This window comes from Oryctolagus cuniculus, chromosome 15 (assembly GCF_964237555.1).
Source record: "Oryctolagus cuniculus chromosome 15, mOryCun1.1, whole genome shotgun sequence".
In the NCBI taxonomy this organism is placed as follows: Eukaryota; Metazoa; Chordata; class Mammalia; order Lagomorpha; family Leporidae; genus Oryctolagus; species Oryctolagus cuniculus.
In genome coordinates, this window is record NC_091446.1 from 37,986,049 (window position 1) to 38,002,198 (window position 16,150).

General features: G+C 43.0%; 1 protein-coding gene across 1 annotated transcript in view; it reads right to left on the reverse strand.

The window, feature by feature from the left end:
* KIF11 (kinesin family member 11) overlaps nt 1-16,150 on the reverse strand; it is a 61,184-nt gene that overhangs the window by 32,667 nt on the left and 12,367 nt on the right. Inside the window, exons 5-10 of the mRNA XM_002718383.5 lie at nt 14,666-14,851; nt 14,430-14,554; nt 12,766-12,856; nt 12,295-12,537; nt 10,382-10,477; nt 6,564-6,652 (exon numbers count right to left, since the gene is read on the reverse strand). Of these exons, the coding sequence (XP_002718429.2) occupies nt 6,564-6,652; nt 10,382-10,477; nt 12,295-12,537; nt 12,766-12,856; nt 14,430-14,554; nt 14,666-14,851 (830 nt within the window). The remainder of the gene's footprint in view (nt 1-6,563; nt 6,653-10,381; nt 10,478-12,294; nt 12,538-12,765; nt 12,857-14,429; nt 14,555-14,665; nt 14,852-16,150) is intronic.

The following is a 16,150-nucleotide window of genomic DNA, read 5'->3' on the forward strand; positions in this document are numbered from 1 at the left end:
AATGCTGAAAACAGCCAGGGGAGGCCCAAGCTGAAACCAGGAGTCAGGAACATATTCTGTCTGGGTCTCCTAGTGGGTGGCAGGGACTCGGTACTTAAGGCATCATATGCTGCCACACAGGTGGATTAGCAGGAAGTTGGATTGCAAATTGAGCAAACTCAGGACTGAATCCCAAGCAATCTGACACGGGATGTAGCCATCCTAAATGGCAACTTAATCTGCTGATCCAAAAGGCTCACATTTACTGTTTAAATATCTAATGAGCCTGAAGTAAATAAAGCATTACCTTGTTTTAGATGTTGGCTCTAGCTTTTATGATCATTCTAAAAACTTTTTAAAAAACATTTTTGCAGATTATACTTCAAATATTGTCTTTTCAATTATGGGATTGACCGACAAAAACCACTTACTTAAGCCAAAAAAATAACAAACTATCTCATTTCTAAAAATTAAAGCCAGAATGAAGTGTCTTTCTAGGCTAGCTTTTATTTCTAAACCACCAAAAAGAATTCCCCCTCAGTCATGGTATTTATTTGAAAGGCAGAATGACAGATTACTTAACCTATAATTCTGTCTTGTTCTAATTCTACACCATGTTAAGCATTCATGAGTGAATTTCAAGTATTTTGTGTAGCCCATAAAACTGTTTCCAAGAAACATCAAAAGAGATGCATAACAGAAGAAAACAAAATAGTACAGGCTGGTGCCGCAGCTCATTAGGCTAATCCTCCGCCTGCAGCGCCCGCACACCGGGGGTTCTAGTCCCGGTTGGGGCGCCAGATTCTGTCCCGGTCGCTCCTCTTCCAGTCCAGCTCTCTGCTGTGGCCCGGGAAGGCAGTGGAGGATGGCCCAAGTGCTTGGGCCCTGCACCCGCATGGGAGACCAGGAGGAAGCACCTGGCTCCTGGCTTCGGATCGGTGCAGCGTGCCAACCATAATCCGCCGGCTATAGTGGCCACCTGGGGGGTGAACCAATGGAAAATGGAAGACCTTTCTCTCTGTCTCTCTTTCTCTCTCACTGTCTAACTCTGCCTGCTTTAAAAAAAAAAAAAATAGTATAAAAGTCCAAATAATTTATTAATACCAGCAAATAGAGGATCAAAGCCACGTGTAACACTGGTTGCCTACTAAGTGCTCATTTCAGCATCCAAATTTCCTGTGGGAAGTGACTGTCCTTTGCAAGTGTAGCAGCAAACCTTGGCCCCTTTCCAGATCCAGGGATGACCTACTGGCTCAAGACAATCAGGCAGGTAAATCTCAACTTCCTTGCCTGTTACTGATTCACATATGGATGGACCCAACTGAGGACTAAGTGATATTCCCCTAGTCAGTTTCGACAGGTAAAGGATGGGCAGTTTCTCATCTGCATTGGACATGCATGAGATAGCATGTGGCTCCTGTGCTGCTGCTGACCACTGTCTCTGATGAAAGGTCAGCTCTAGGAGAAAGTCATTAGCCAGGCAGCAGTGGGAAGAGGCAGAAATTGGACCTTGGGTTACTGGATCAAACAATATTGAATCTTATTTTACCTCTGGAGTTCCCACAATTAGAAGCTAATAATAAATGCCCTTGCTATTTTCTTTTTTCTTTCATTATTTGTAAGACAGATAGTTGCAGAGAATACTCCCACCCACAAATTCACTCCCCAAATACCTACAATGGCCAGCCAGGGCCATTATCATTATGGTGGCAATGATCCAATTATCTGAGTCCTGTTGCCTCCCAGTTGTCTACACTGGCAGGAAACTAGAATCAGAAGCCAGAGCTGGTACTGAACTCAGATACTCTGATATGAGATGTTGGCCTCTTATCTCCTAGACTAACTACCTACCTCCCCCTTGCTGTTTTATGACAGTTTAATTTTTATTTAAAAGCAAGAGCATTATACTATTAAACTTAAAGCACAAAAAGTGTTTATCAAAAAAAAGTGTAAAAAATCTAAAATGGTCGATACTGGAATATCTGTAAAATGAAACAACTGGGGCATTGTGGTGGCACAGTAGGTTAATCCTCCGCCTGCGGTGCCAGCATACCATATAGGCACTGGTTCTAGTCCCGGCTGCTCCTCTTCCCATCCAGCTCTCTGCTATGGCCTGGGAAAGCAGTAGAAGGTGGCCCCTGAACCCATGTGGGAGACCCAGAAGAAGCTCCTGGCTCCTGGCTTTGGATCGGCATCGGTGCAGCTCCGGCCATTGTGGCCATTTGGGGAGTGAACCAGCAGACAGACGACATTTCTCTGTCTCTCCCTCTCACGGTCTGTAACTCTACCTCTCAAATAAATAAATAAAATCTTAAAAAAAAAAAAAAAAAAAAAAAAAAAACCTGGAAAATACAATGAAACACTATAGTGTTTACTATGAAGAAATTTATCTGAAAATCACAGAAAGGCAGAATATAATTTATAAAGATTTTTTTGCTAATAGCTCCAAACAGGGGCTGTGCTGGGGTCAGCAGGTTAAGTCACTACCTGCGATGCCAACATCCTATATGAGCACCAGTTTGAGTTCTAGCTGTTCTACTTCCAATCCAGCCCCCTACTAATGAGCCTGGGAAAGTAGTGGAAGATGGCCCAACTACTTGTGTCCCTGCTGCCACATGGAAGAACCAGATGCAATTCCAGGCTTCTGACTTCAGCCAGGCCCAGCCCTGATTGTTGTAGTCATTTAGGGAGTGAATCAGTGGATGGAAGATATATATTCTCTCTCTCTCTCTCTCTCTCTCTCTCTCTCTCTCTCTCTCTCTCTATATATATATATATATACACACACACACACACACACAAACACCCCTCCTTTCAATAAAACAGATCTTTAAAAGAAAAGAACCAAAAAAAACCTAAAGTCATATAGGGAAATTTATCATTAAACAATCTGTAATATTCATATAATCTAAATTAATGAATTTGTAAAGTTAGCATTTGCACCAGGAGAGTATCACACATTATGACAATTAGAAATTAATGAAAAAACCTGAGATCTACTTAAAAAGTTCAGTGAAAGACCATACTGAAGTGATTTTGATTATAATTTAGATTTAAATACATTTCAAAATTATTACTTTTTTTAAAAGATTTATTTATTTATTTGAAAGTCAGAGTTGCACACTGAAAGAAGGAGACGCAGAGAAAGAGAGAGGTCCGCTGGTTCACTCCCCAACTGGCTGCAATGGCTGGAGCTGTGCCAATCCGAAGCCAGGATCCAGTAGCTTCTTTACAGTCTCCCATTTGGGTGCAAAGAACAAAGGACTTGGGCCATCTTCTACTGCTTTCCCAGGCCATAACAGAGAGCTGGATCAGAAGAGCAGCCAGGACTTGAACCGACACCCATATGTGATGCTGGCACTGCAGGTGGCGGCTTTACCAGCTATGCCACAGCGCCAGCCCCTATATTTCTTTTAAATGCTCTGCATAGCCACCCTACCTATGATCTTCAAGGAAAAATAAAACCAGAAATTTTCAATTTGTAACCCTGAGCACGCTGCTTGCCTTGCTTTTTTTCTCAATTATTATTGTTACTTTTTTTTAATGAAATGGGTTTCAGCAGAAACTTTGCTTTGAATAAACCACTCCAGAGTTTTAAGAGTAAAAAAAATTGGTAATTGCCAGAGGCTAGGGATCATGGACAGAAAAGGTGAACTTGACCTACAAACAGCCAGTAAGAGAGGGATCCCTTGTGATGGACAGGTATTCTGGATCTTGACAGCAATTGTGGTTACAAGAATCTACACATGTCCTAAAATGGCACAGAACTATAGGCACACACTGTAGCAATGTCACTTTTCCAGATGTGATATTGTTCCATAGTAAGTGAAAAGTACATGGGATTTCTCTATTTTTTTTTTGCAAACTCATACAAATCTATAATTATTTTTTTAGATTTTTTAATTTATTTACTTGAAAGTCAGTTACACAGAGAGAGTAGAGAGGCAGAAAGACAGAGAGGTCTTCCATCCGCTAGTTCACTCCCCAAATGGCTGCAACGGCTGGAGCTGCGCCAATCCGAAACAAGGAGCCAGGGGCTTCCTCAGAGTCTCTCACACAGGTGCAGGGGCCCAAAGACTTGGGCCATCCTCCACTGGCTTCCCAGGCCATAGCAGAGAGCTGGATAGGAAGAGGAGCAGCTGGGACTAGAACCAGCACCCATATAGGATGCCAGCGCTGCAGGCAGAAGATTAACCTACTGCACCACAGCGCCAGCCCCAAATCTATAATTATTTAAAAATATAAAGTTAAAAAAATATTTTCTAAGTGTTTGATTATGATTAAAACAAAAACAGAGATGTGGCTGGCACTGTGGCGCAGTGGGTTAACGCCCTGGCCTGAAGCGCCAGCATCCCATATGGGTGCAGGTTCAAGACCCGGCTGCTCCACTTCTGATCCAGCTCTCTGCTGTGGCCTGGGAAAGCAGTGGAGGATGGCCCAAGTCCTTGGGCCCCTGAACCTGCGTGGGAGACCCAGAGGGAGCTCCTGGCTCCTGGCTTCAGATCAGCGCAGCTCTGGCCATTGTGGCCAATTGGGAAGTGAACCAACGGATGGAAGACTTCTCTCTCTCTCTCTGCCTCTCCTCTCTCTGAGTAACTCTTTCAAATAAATAAAATAAAATAACAACAGGGAGTTGGCATTGTGATGCAGCTGGTTAAGCCACTACCTGCAATATCAGTATCCCAGATGAGTGCTGGTTTGAATTCTAGCTACTCCATTTCCTTTTTTTTTTTCTTTTTTTTTTTTTTTGACAGGCGGAGTGGACAGTGAGAGAGAGAGACAGAGAGAAAGGTCTTCCTTTGCCGTTGGTTCACCCTCCAATGGCCGCCGTGGCCAGCGCGCTGCGGCCGGCGCACCGCGCTGATCCGATGGCAGGAGCCAGGAGCCAGGTGCTTTTCCTGGTCTCCCATGGGGTGCAGGGCCCAAGCACTTGGGCCATCCTCCACTGCACTCCCTGGCCACAGCAGAGAGCTGGCCTGGAAGAGGGGCAACCGGGACAGAATCCGGCGCCCTGACCGGGACTAGAACCTGGGGTGCCGGCGCCGCTAGGCGCAGGATTAGCCTAGTGAGCCACGGCGCCAGCCTCGTTTCCAATCCAGCTACTTGCTAATGTGCCTGCGAAGGCAGACTGGGGCCCTGTCCATGCATGTAGGAGTCCCAAATGGAGTTTCTGGCTCCTGGCTTCGGCTTGGTCCAGCCCCAGATGTTGCGGCCATCTGGGAAATGAACCAGTAGATATAAGAGACTCTCTTCTCTCTCCCCCTCTTTTGCTGTAACTCTGCCTTTCAAATAAATTAACAAAACTTTTTGAAAAAAAGAGTTGTGAGGGAACTTTAAAAAGTTCACAGAAAAATGGAATTAAAATATAAAGTACATCTTCCACAAACTTTTTCAAGTAACCTACTACAGGCACTAGCAAGAAGCTAGAGGGGCCAGCTCTGTGGTGCAGGTTAATCCTCTACCTGTGATGTCAGCATCCAATATGGGTGCCAGTTCTAGTCCTGGATGTTCCTCTTCTGATACAGCTCCCTGCTGTGGCCAGGGAATGCAGTAGAAGATGGCCCAGGCACTTGGGCCCCTGCACCTGTGTCAGAGAGCTAGAAGAAGCTCTTGGCTTTGGATCAGCCCAGGTCTGGCTGTTGCGGCCATTTGGGGAGTGAACCAGCAGATGGAAGACCTTTCTCTATCTCTCCCTCTCACTGTCTGTAATTCTACCTGTCAAATAAATAAATAAAATCTTTAAAAAAGAAAATCTTTAAAGGCCAAGATCCAAGATAAGGTAGGAGTTCCTCCTGATGTGCAAAGATTGGTCTTTGCTGGCAAGCAATTAGAAGATGGATGAGCCGGTGCCGCGGCTCACTAGGCTAATCCTCCACCTAGTGGCGCTGGCACACCAGGTTCTAGTCCCGGTCGGGGCGCCGGATTCTGTCCCGGTTGCCCCTCTTCCAGGCCAGCTCTCTGCTGTGGCCAGGGAGTGCAGTGGAGGATGGCCCAAGTGCTTGGGCCCTGCACCCCATGGGAGGCCAGGATAAGTACCTGGCTCCTGCCATCGGATCAGCGCAATGCGCCGGCCGCAGCTCGTCAGCCGTGGCGGCCACTGGAGGGTGAACCAACGGCAAAGGAAGACCTTTCTGTCTCTGTCTCTCTCTCTCACTGTCCACTCTGCCTGTCAAAAAATAAAAAATTAAAAAAAAAGAAGATGGATGAACTTTATCTGACTACAACAGTCAAAAGGAGTATCCTTTTCATCTTGTTTTTGTAGTGGTACTAAGAAAAGGCAGAAGTCTCACACCACTCCTAAGAAGAAGAAGCATAAGAGAAAGAAGGTTAAGCTGGTGCCCTGCAATACTACCAGGGGGATGAGAACGACAAAATTAGTTGCCTTCATCGGAGTGCCCTTAGGATGAATGTGATGCTGAAAATTTTACGGATAGCCTCTTTGACAAATATGGCAAATGTTTTCTGATTTACTGCTTTAATAAACAAGAAGACAAGTAACTATACATGAAGAGTTAATAAGATAAGAACTAATATTTAACAAAAAGAAAGAAAACACATATTCCAACCCCATAACTGAGGCTTACCTGAAATTTTCTTCAGAAATGTACACACCATTCTTCTCTCGGGCTGCAGCAAGATCTCGTTTCAGGCGCTCTATCTCTTCTGTGTATTCCTACAGAAGAAGAATGTTGCAGCTGTCAATTTAGCACTTTCAGTTTTCATTCAGTTAGGGAAGATATGCAACAAATCAAACATGAAGTTAGCCCTTTGGTTTCTAAGAAATAACGTATAATAAAAATAACCATACTTTTAAATCAGAATTAGTTTATTTAGAAATGCTCATAAAGGCTTTCTACAGTTTAAAAGCTCCTTTAAATGGTCTCATTACAATCTTACTTTTAAACTGTCTATCAAATTATAAGTTATTAAATAACTACTGTAAAGTAATCAAAGACAGGTAATATTGTGAGGGATGATTCATGTTCCATGAATAAGTCTGTTGTATGGAACACAACAGAGAAACCAGAAATGGGTCCACCCAAATGTGGAAAAATTGATAAGCTGGACCACACTAAAAACCTTCTGCTCTGTAAAATCCCACGTGAAGAAAATGAGAGACAAACAACACAACTGTAGAAAATACTTGCAAACCATTGTATGCAATGATGGACTAATACCTAGAATATATTATAAACTCCCAAACTACAATTTGAAAAATGACATCCAATTAAAAAATTGGCCTAAAGGAATGAAAATACACAAATATCAAATAAAAACATAAAAAGACATTCAACATCATTAGCCACTAAAGAAATGCAAGGTAAAAATCACAAGATACATAATTTTCATCACAGTTACCAGAATGGCTAAAAATAAATGCTTATAAAAACAATGTTAACAGTAATTTTATTTGTAATCTGCCCAAACTGAAATCAACCCATATGACATTCAATAGGCAAATGATTATACACACTGTACATATTGTGAAATATTCAACACTAAAAAAAGAAGGATCTATTGATAGGAAAGACTCCAGAGAATTATGCTGAGTTAATAAAGACAACCCCAAAATTTTACATACTATATGATCCCATTGTCTGAGGGGCTGGCACAGTGGCACAGTGGCACAGCAGGTTAAGCCATGGCCTGCAATGTTTCTAATCCAGCTCCCTGCTAATGCGCCTAAGAAAATAGCAGAAGATGGGCCAAGTCCTTGGGCCCCTGTAACTACATAGGAAACCCCGAAGAGGCTCCTGGCTCCTTTCTTCGGATCAGCTCAGCTCCAGCCATTGCGGCCATTTGGGGAATCAACCAGTAGATGGAAGAACTCTCTGTCTCTTTTTCTCCCTGTAACTCTTTCAAATAAATAAAATAAATATTAAAAAAAAAAAAAGGGCCAAAGTACTTGGGTCCTTCACACCCGCACAGGAGACTTGGATGGTGTACCAGGCAAGTCTGAAGGCATTTGGGGAGTGAACCAGCAGATGGAAGAGATCTCTCTGTCTCCCTTTCCCTCCCTCCTCTCTGTAATTCTGCCTTTAAAGTAAATAAAATAAATCTTTAAAAAGAAAAAGAGCCTAGGGCCGGCGCCATGGCTCACTTGGTTAATCCTCCACCTGCGGGACCGGCATCCCATATGGGCGCCGGGTTCTAGTCCCGGGTGCTCCTCTTCCAGTCCAGCTCTCTGCTGTGGCCCGGGAAGGCAGTGGAGGATGGCCAGGGTGCTTGGGCCCCTGCACCCACATGGGAGACCAGGAGAAAGCACCTGGCTCCTGGCTTTAGATCAGCATAGTTCCGGCTATAGAGGCCATTTGGGGGGTGAACCAATGGAGGGAAGACCTTTCTCTCTGTCTCTCTCACTATCTAACTCTGTCAAAAAAAAAAAAAAAAGTCTAAACTGACAAAATTCTATAAACAGGACAGATCGGTGTGTACTAGGGATTAGGAATGGGAGGTAGGAGGTAAGAAAGTAGCAGTTATACAAAGGCAGTATAAGGAAGAAGCTCCTGGCTCTTGGCTTCAGATCAGCATAGCTCTGGGCGTTGCAGCCAGTTGGGGAGTGAACCAGTGGATGGAAGACCTCTCTGTCTCTCCCTCTGTCTATAACTCAGCCTTTCAAATAAAATCTTTCTCTCTCTTTTTTTTTTTTTTCATTTGAAGGACAGAGTTACAGAGAGAGGTAGACAGAGAGAGGTCTTTCCTCCGCTGGTTCACTCTCCAGATGGCCCAAGTCCTTGGGCCCCTGCACCCACATGGGAGACCTGGAAGAAGCTCCTGGCTCCTGCCTTCGGATCGGTGCACCATTACGGCCATCTGCGGAGTGAACAAGGGGATGGAAGACCTCTATCTCTAGCTCTCTGTGTAACTCTTTCAAATAACTAAAATAGATCTTATTTATATTTATTAAATAAAAGTTAAAAAAAAAAAAAAGAAAAGAAAAAAACAGACCACAAGAGCTGGCGCAGTAGCGCAGCAGGCTAATGCCCAGGCCTGAGGCGCCAGCATCCCATATGGGCACCAGTTTGAGACCTGGCTGCTCCACTTCCAATCCAGCTCTCTGCTATGGCCTGGGAAAGCAGTGGAAGATGGCCCAAGTCCTTGGGCCCTTGAACCCATGTGGGAGACCCGGAAGAAGCTCTTGGCTCCTGGCTTTGGATCGGCGCAGCTTTGGCTGTTGCGGCCAATTGAGGAGGAGTGAACTAGCGGATGGAAGACCTCTCTTTCTCTCTCTCTGTTTAACTGTGACTTTCAAATAAATAAAAATCTTTAAAAATAAAAAATAAATCACAAGTGTTGGAGATCATAGGCACATTGCTGGTGCAAAGGTAAAATTGTACAGCCACTTTGGAAACATTTCTTGAAAAGTTGGAAATACATATACTATTCAAACCCCTAGGTATCTAGGCAAGAGAAATTAAAACCTTTCAACACAAAACAAGTACAGGAATGTATATTGTAGCATTACTGGGAATGATCCACAGGTCCACTGACTGGTGAACGAATGAAATAAAAAAGATATTATCCATATAGGGCCGGCGCCATGGCTCACTTGGTTAATCCTCTGCCTGCGGCACCGGCATTCCACATGCGTGCTGGGTTCTAGTCCTGCCTGCTTCTCTTCCAGTCCAGCTCTCTGCTGTGGCCTGGGAGGGCAGTGGAGGATGGCCCAAGTGCTTGGGCCCCTGCACTCACATGGGAGACCAGGAAGAAGCACCTGGCTCCTGGCTTCGGATCGGCGCAGCCCTGGCCATAGTGGCCATTTAGGGAGTGAATCAACAGAAAGAAGACCTTTCTCTCTGTCTCTCCCTCTCACTATCTATAACTCTACCTGTCAAATAAAAAATTAAAAAAGAAAAAAAAGAAAAAAAAGATATTATCCATATAATTGAATACTACTTAGCAAAAATAATAAATGAACTATTGGTATATAATACAACAAATATGGAAGCCCAAATACTATGCCAAGAAGCCAGATGAAAAAATCAAATATTATGATTCCATTTCAGCAAAAGAAATCTATAGACAAAAGGCAGATCAGTGAGTGACTGCTTGATTGCAAAGGAACGATGGCAAAACTCAACAGTGATAAAACTTTTCTGAAACAAAATCATGTTTTACACTACTCTATTGACATACCAAAAAGCATTGAATTGCATGCTTCCAATGGGTGAATATTATGGTATATAAATTCTGAGTATTTTGTAAATGTAAATAAATTGCAAATATTGCTAAAGTACCATCTCAATGATAGAAAAAACATTTTAACCTTAAAATATTAAACCACTCAAAATAGTCTGCCACAGGTGACATAACAAATCTTGCTTAACAACTAATTGCTTCATTTACTTATTTTCAAATTTGTCCAAAAAAAGTATACTACACCACAAAAGTTCCAAAGTACCTTAATAAGAGCTTTTTTGGTGAGTTTCTGATTAACTTCGGGCTTATTCAATATGTTCTTTGCTCTATGTGCATACTCCAGTGTACTCAGAGTTTCCTGTTATGAAAAAGAAAAGTCAATTACTAAAGATATCATGACAATAACAGAGCTCAATCATATAAAATGTACTACTGAAAAACCAAATATAATGTAATATGTATTATATAATAATTTGTTATATCTAATCTAAAAATCAACTCATTAAGACTACAACCAACCTTTAAAAAGGAAGTTGGGGCTGGCAAGGTGGTGTAGCGAGTAAAGCCGCTGCCTGCAGTGCCGGCATCCCATATGGGCACCAGTTCCAGTCCCGGCTGTTCTACTTCCAATCCAGCTCCCTGCTGATGGCCTGGGAAAGCAGTAGATGATGGCCCAAGCTCTTGGGCCCCTGTACCCATGTGGGAGACCTGGAAGAGGCTCCAGGCTCCTGGTTTCAAATTGGCCCAGCTCTGGCCATTGTGGCCATCCAGGGAATGAACCAGTGGATGAAAACCTGTCTCTCTCCCTTTCGGCCTCTGCCTCTCTGTAACTCTTTCAAATAAATAAATAAATCTTCAAAATAAATAAAAAGTAAAAACGAAGGTATTGAAAAGATTTTTATCTTTCTTTCTTTCTCTTCAATTCCAGGGTCCCTTAGACAAGCCTTAAATCCAATAAATTCAGGGTGAGACTTAGGGCACAGTGGGTTAAACTGCTTTACTCCCCAAATGCCTATAACAGCTTGTGCTTGTCCAGGACAAAACTAGGAGTCTGAAGCCCTCATTGTGGCATAGTGGGTTAAGTCACCACATACAGCCCTGGCATCCCAGATGGGTGCTGGTTTTTGTCCCAACTGTTCCTCTTCCAATCCAGCTCTCTGTTTATGGCCTGGCAAAGTACTGGAAGATGGCCCAAGTGCTTGGGCCCCTGCACCCACAAGGGAGACCCATAAGAAGCTCCTGGCTTCAAACTTGGCCCAGGCCAGGTCATTGCGGCCATCAGGAAGTGAACCAGCAAATGGAAGACCTCTCTCTCTCTGTCTCTTCCTCTTTCTGTGTAACTCTTTCAAATAAATAAATATTTAAAAAAATGTTTCCCAGGAAGGATCATTTTTTCAGTGGTGTCTTTCTTTATATGCCCACATGCAATATCTAGATTCTTATATACTGAATGAATGAAGCCAGTTATTTAACTTTTAAGACATGTGATGGGGGGCTGGCAGGGGTAAAGCTGCTGCCTGCAGTGCCGGCTTCCCATATGGGCACTAGTTCAAGTGCCAGCTGTTCTACTTCTGATCCAGCTCTCTGCTATGGCCTGAGAAAGTAGTGGAAGATGGCCCAAGTCCTTGGGCCCCTGCACCCATGTGGGAGACCTGGAAGAAGCTCCTGGCTCCTGGCTTCAGACTGGATCAGCTCCAGCCATTGTGGACAACTGGGGAGTGAACCAGTGGATGGAAGACCACTGTCTCTCTCTCTCTCTCTGCCTCTCCTTCTCTCTCTGTGTAACTCTGAGTTTCAAATAAAAATAAATAAATCTTAAAAAAAAAAAAAAAAGTGATGGGCCAGTGCTGTGGCACAGTGGGTTAAAGTCACCGCCTGCAGTGCTGACATCCCATGTGGGCACCTGTTCAAGTCCCGGCTGCTGTGGCCTGGGAAAGTAGTAGAAGATGGCCCAACTCCCTGGATCCTTGCACCTGTGTGGGAGGAGACCCAGAGTAACCTCCTGGCTCCTGCCTTGGGATCAGCTTAGAAGTGGCCATTGCAGTCATTTGGAAGACCTCTTTGTCTGACTGTACCGCTCTCTGTAACTCTCTTTCAAATAAATAATTATAAAAAAAGTGATAATTAATAAGAATTATAGTTACTATACTTGCAGCTTCCTTTCAAAGGGTTTACCTCAAGATTGAGAGATGCAGGAGAAATTGTTGCAATTATAGATGTTCTTGTACGTCCCCCAAGAGAATCTTGGAGGATTCTAGTTAGTTTAGATTCTCGATAAGGAACATGAGGTGTTCTTTCCACAAGAGCAGTGATGACTCTTCCCAAGGTCAACAGGGACTGATTGATATTTCCAGCTTCTCGGGCTCTCTTGTCAACAGCTCCAGAACGACCTATATTTTCACTTCCTGCAAGATCAACCTTTAATTTTAAAAATAAACAGTTTATTGGATTTGAATTCAAAGACTTTCATTCTCATATATACAGAATGTATTCAATAGAGAATAACATGATTTTTCTTATAGTTAACACATTTCTTCAACAAAGCTGTTAACCCAGACTACAAAAACATGGCCTAGAAGTATAAATTTTCCATGTGCTCTGTGAGCTGGTCATGAATGAAACAGTGCCATTAAGGTAGACACTTACCAGGTTCAACTTTCCAATTTTAACAAGCTCTTCTCCATCAATTGTAGTTTCCTTCATATGTATTGTAACAGAAAAAACTGAGTGGGAACGACTATAAAACAAGATGAAATTGCCCAGTCATGATCATGTAAAACATTTGCTTCCTATAAAATACTGAAAACCAGGAAACGAGAATCTAAATACCTAAGGCAGAGCAAGATATTATCAGACAGGAAGTATCAATACTGGTGCTCTCCTTATAAATCTCAAGTCAATTATCAAATTCCCTTCTTTACAGCATAAAATCTAGGTATGTGAACCACACATTTTTTTTTTAATATTTACTTATTTATTTGAAATCAGAATTAGAGAGGAAAGGAGAAACAAAGACCTTCTATCTGCTGGTTTACTCCCCAAATGGCCACAACGATCAAGACTGGGCCAGACTGAAGCCATGAGCTAGGAGCTTCTTCTGGGTCTCCCAAGTGGGCACAAGGGCCCAAGGACTTCGGCAATCCTCTGTTGCCTTCCCAGGCGCACCAGCAGTGAGATGGATCTGAAGCAGAACTGCTGGGACCTAAACTTGGCTTAACCCATTGTACCACAGCACTGGCCCCTGAACGACACACCTTGATCCATTCCAATTTGACTTCCTCGGGGTTCTTAACTCTCTTTAAAAAAAACTTTGGCTCATTTATTGTCATTTTATTTGAAAATAGAGATAACCAGAGAGAAATCTTCCATCTGCTAGTTCACACCTCAAATGCCTATACAACAGTCAGGTCTGGGTCAACCCATGTCAGGAGCCTGGAACTCAATCTTGGTTTCCCATTTGTGTGGCAGGGACCCAAGAACTTGAGCCATCATCTGCTGCCTCCCAGGATGTGCATTAGCAGAAAACTGGATGGAAGCAGAGTAGTTGGGAGTCCAAAAAGGCACCCCACTATGGAATGCAGGCATCCCAAACAGAGACATAACTGCTGTGCCACATGCCCACTCCCTTAATTCTTTTTTCTTTTTAAGATTTATTTATTTTAAAGCCAGAGTTGAGAGAGAGAGAGAGAGCGAGCGAGCGAGCGAGCGCGTGCACAAGCAACAGATGGGACTGGGCCAGGAACTTCATCTGGGTCTCCCATGTGGGTACAGGCGCCCAAGCACTTGGGCCACCTTCCGCTGCTTCTCAGGCATATAAGCAGGGAGCTGGATCTGAAGTAGACAGCTGGGGAATCAAACCAGCATCCATATAGGATGCCAGCATGCCACAGGGCTGCCCCCCACACCCTGTAATTTTTTTTTTTTTTTTTTTTTTTAAGATTTATTTATTTGAAAGTCAGAATTGCAGAGAGAGAGAGAGATAGAGAGATAGAAAGGTCTTCTATCCACTGGTTCACTTCCCAACTAGCTGCAACGGCCAGAGCTGTGCTGATCTGAAGCCAGAAGCCAGGAGCTTCTTCCAGGTCTCCCGGGTAGGTGCAGGGGCCCAAGGACTTGGACCATCCTCTACTGCTTTCCCAAGCCATAGTAGAGAGCTGGATTGGAAGTGGAGCAGCTGGGTCTTGAACCCGCACCCATATGGGATACTGGCACTGCAGGCAGCGGCTTAACCCACTATGCCACAGCGCTAGCCCCGCCCCATAATTCTTAAAAAGAAAATGAAGTGAGGGAGGAGAGGATGGCTTTCTTACCTAGAGTATGCATTCATCAGTGTCGCTGCAGTTGTCCTTTTTGCTGCCCCCTTCTCCAAAATCTGATAGACTTCATCCTTATTATGTACTGTAATTTCTTCTAAACCTTTGATTATCACTCCCCTCTGAACAAGTATCAAAAATAACCCATTAGATGTGTCAAAAAATGTATACTGACTTCTCAAAGCCTCATCATCAAAATTTAGAGATATTTTCATTCTCAAAGTCTTAGTTACCTTGTTACGAGGATCATCAAACATCTGTAGTCGCTCAGAAACGTCAGAAGATGGATTAAGCAGATCAAAAAGTTCTTCATTATAGATTTCCAACAGAGATACCTTGACTGAAAATTCAGTACCATTATCAGTAAGTTTCTCAAAAATTTGATGAAGTGTACGTGGAATTATACCAGCCAAGGGATCCTGAAATGATAATATTAATAAGGATTAAAATAAAAGAGTATAACACATACTTGAATAACAAGAGCCTCACTGTACATTTAAACGTAAGCACAGCTGGATTCTGTATTCATGGACTATACAGACTCTGATTAAACCAACACGGACTGAAAAATACATGGGAGGGGCCAGTGTTGTGGCACAGCGGGCTTGGCATCCCATGTGAGCACGGGTTCAAGTCCTAGCTCTTTCACTTCCAATCCAACTCCCTGCTGATGTGCCTGGGAAGCGAGCAGAAGATGGCTCAAGTACTTGGACCCCTGCCACCTACAGGGAGACCCAGATTGAATTCCTGGCTCCTGGCTTTGGCCTGGCCCAGTACCAGCGTTTGTAGACATTTGGGAAGTGAATGGGAAATACTTTTCTCTCCATCTTTCATTGTCTCATTATAACTCTGTTTTCAAATAATCTTTTAAAAAATGAAAATATATGGGAACAAACAATACTTACTACATCTATATTGAACATGCACAGAATTTTTTCTTGTCATTATTCCCTAAATGATACAACACAACAACTATTTCTATGGCATTTACATTGTATTAGGTATTACAGATAATCTAAAGATATTTAGAGTATGTAGTTATTTAAAGTATGTAAGATGTGTATATTCAAATATATGTATGTAAGAAACTTGGGTGTAGATTTTGGTATCCAAAGGGAATCCTAGGACCAATTTCCTATGGAAACTATGACCATATACCAAAGCAAATTACAAACTAAACTAAACTAATCTAATGTTAGAGATCTGTCATACACGTTAGCCATTTTCATGTGTGAACATTACAGAGAAACTAACTGAACCAAGCTAATTATAAAGTCAAGTGCAATAATCCTATTCAACTCTCCTCATAAGAACATAATACCAGGAACCATTGCTACAACACTTCCAACACTGGCATCCCATACGTATACATCCCATATGGGCGCCAGGCCAGTTCGAGTCTTGTCTGTTGCACTACTGATTCACCTCCCTGCTAACGTGCCTCGGAGAGCGGCAGGGGACTGCCCAAGTGCTTAGCCTCTGCACCCATGTGGGAGATCAGGATTGCGGCCATTTGGGGAACGAACCAGAATATGGAGGAGCTCTCTCTGTATCTCTCCCTCTCTCTCTTTAACTCTACCTTTCGAATAAATAAATCTCAAAAATTAAAAAAAAAACCCTAATACCATAATTGTAATGTAATCAGAAAAACAGCTCATCTAAAAGCATATTCCCTAATTCTGACATAAAATAGGGCTGTTTGTCAAATATCCACATAT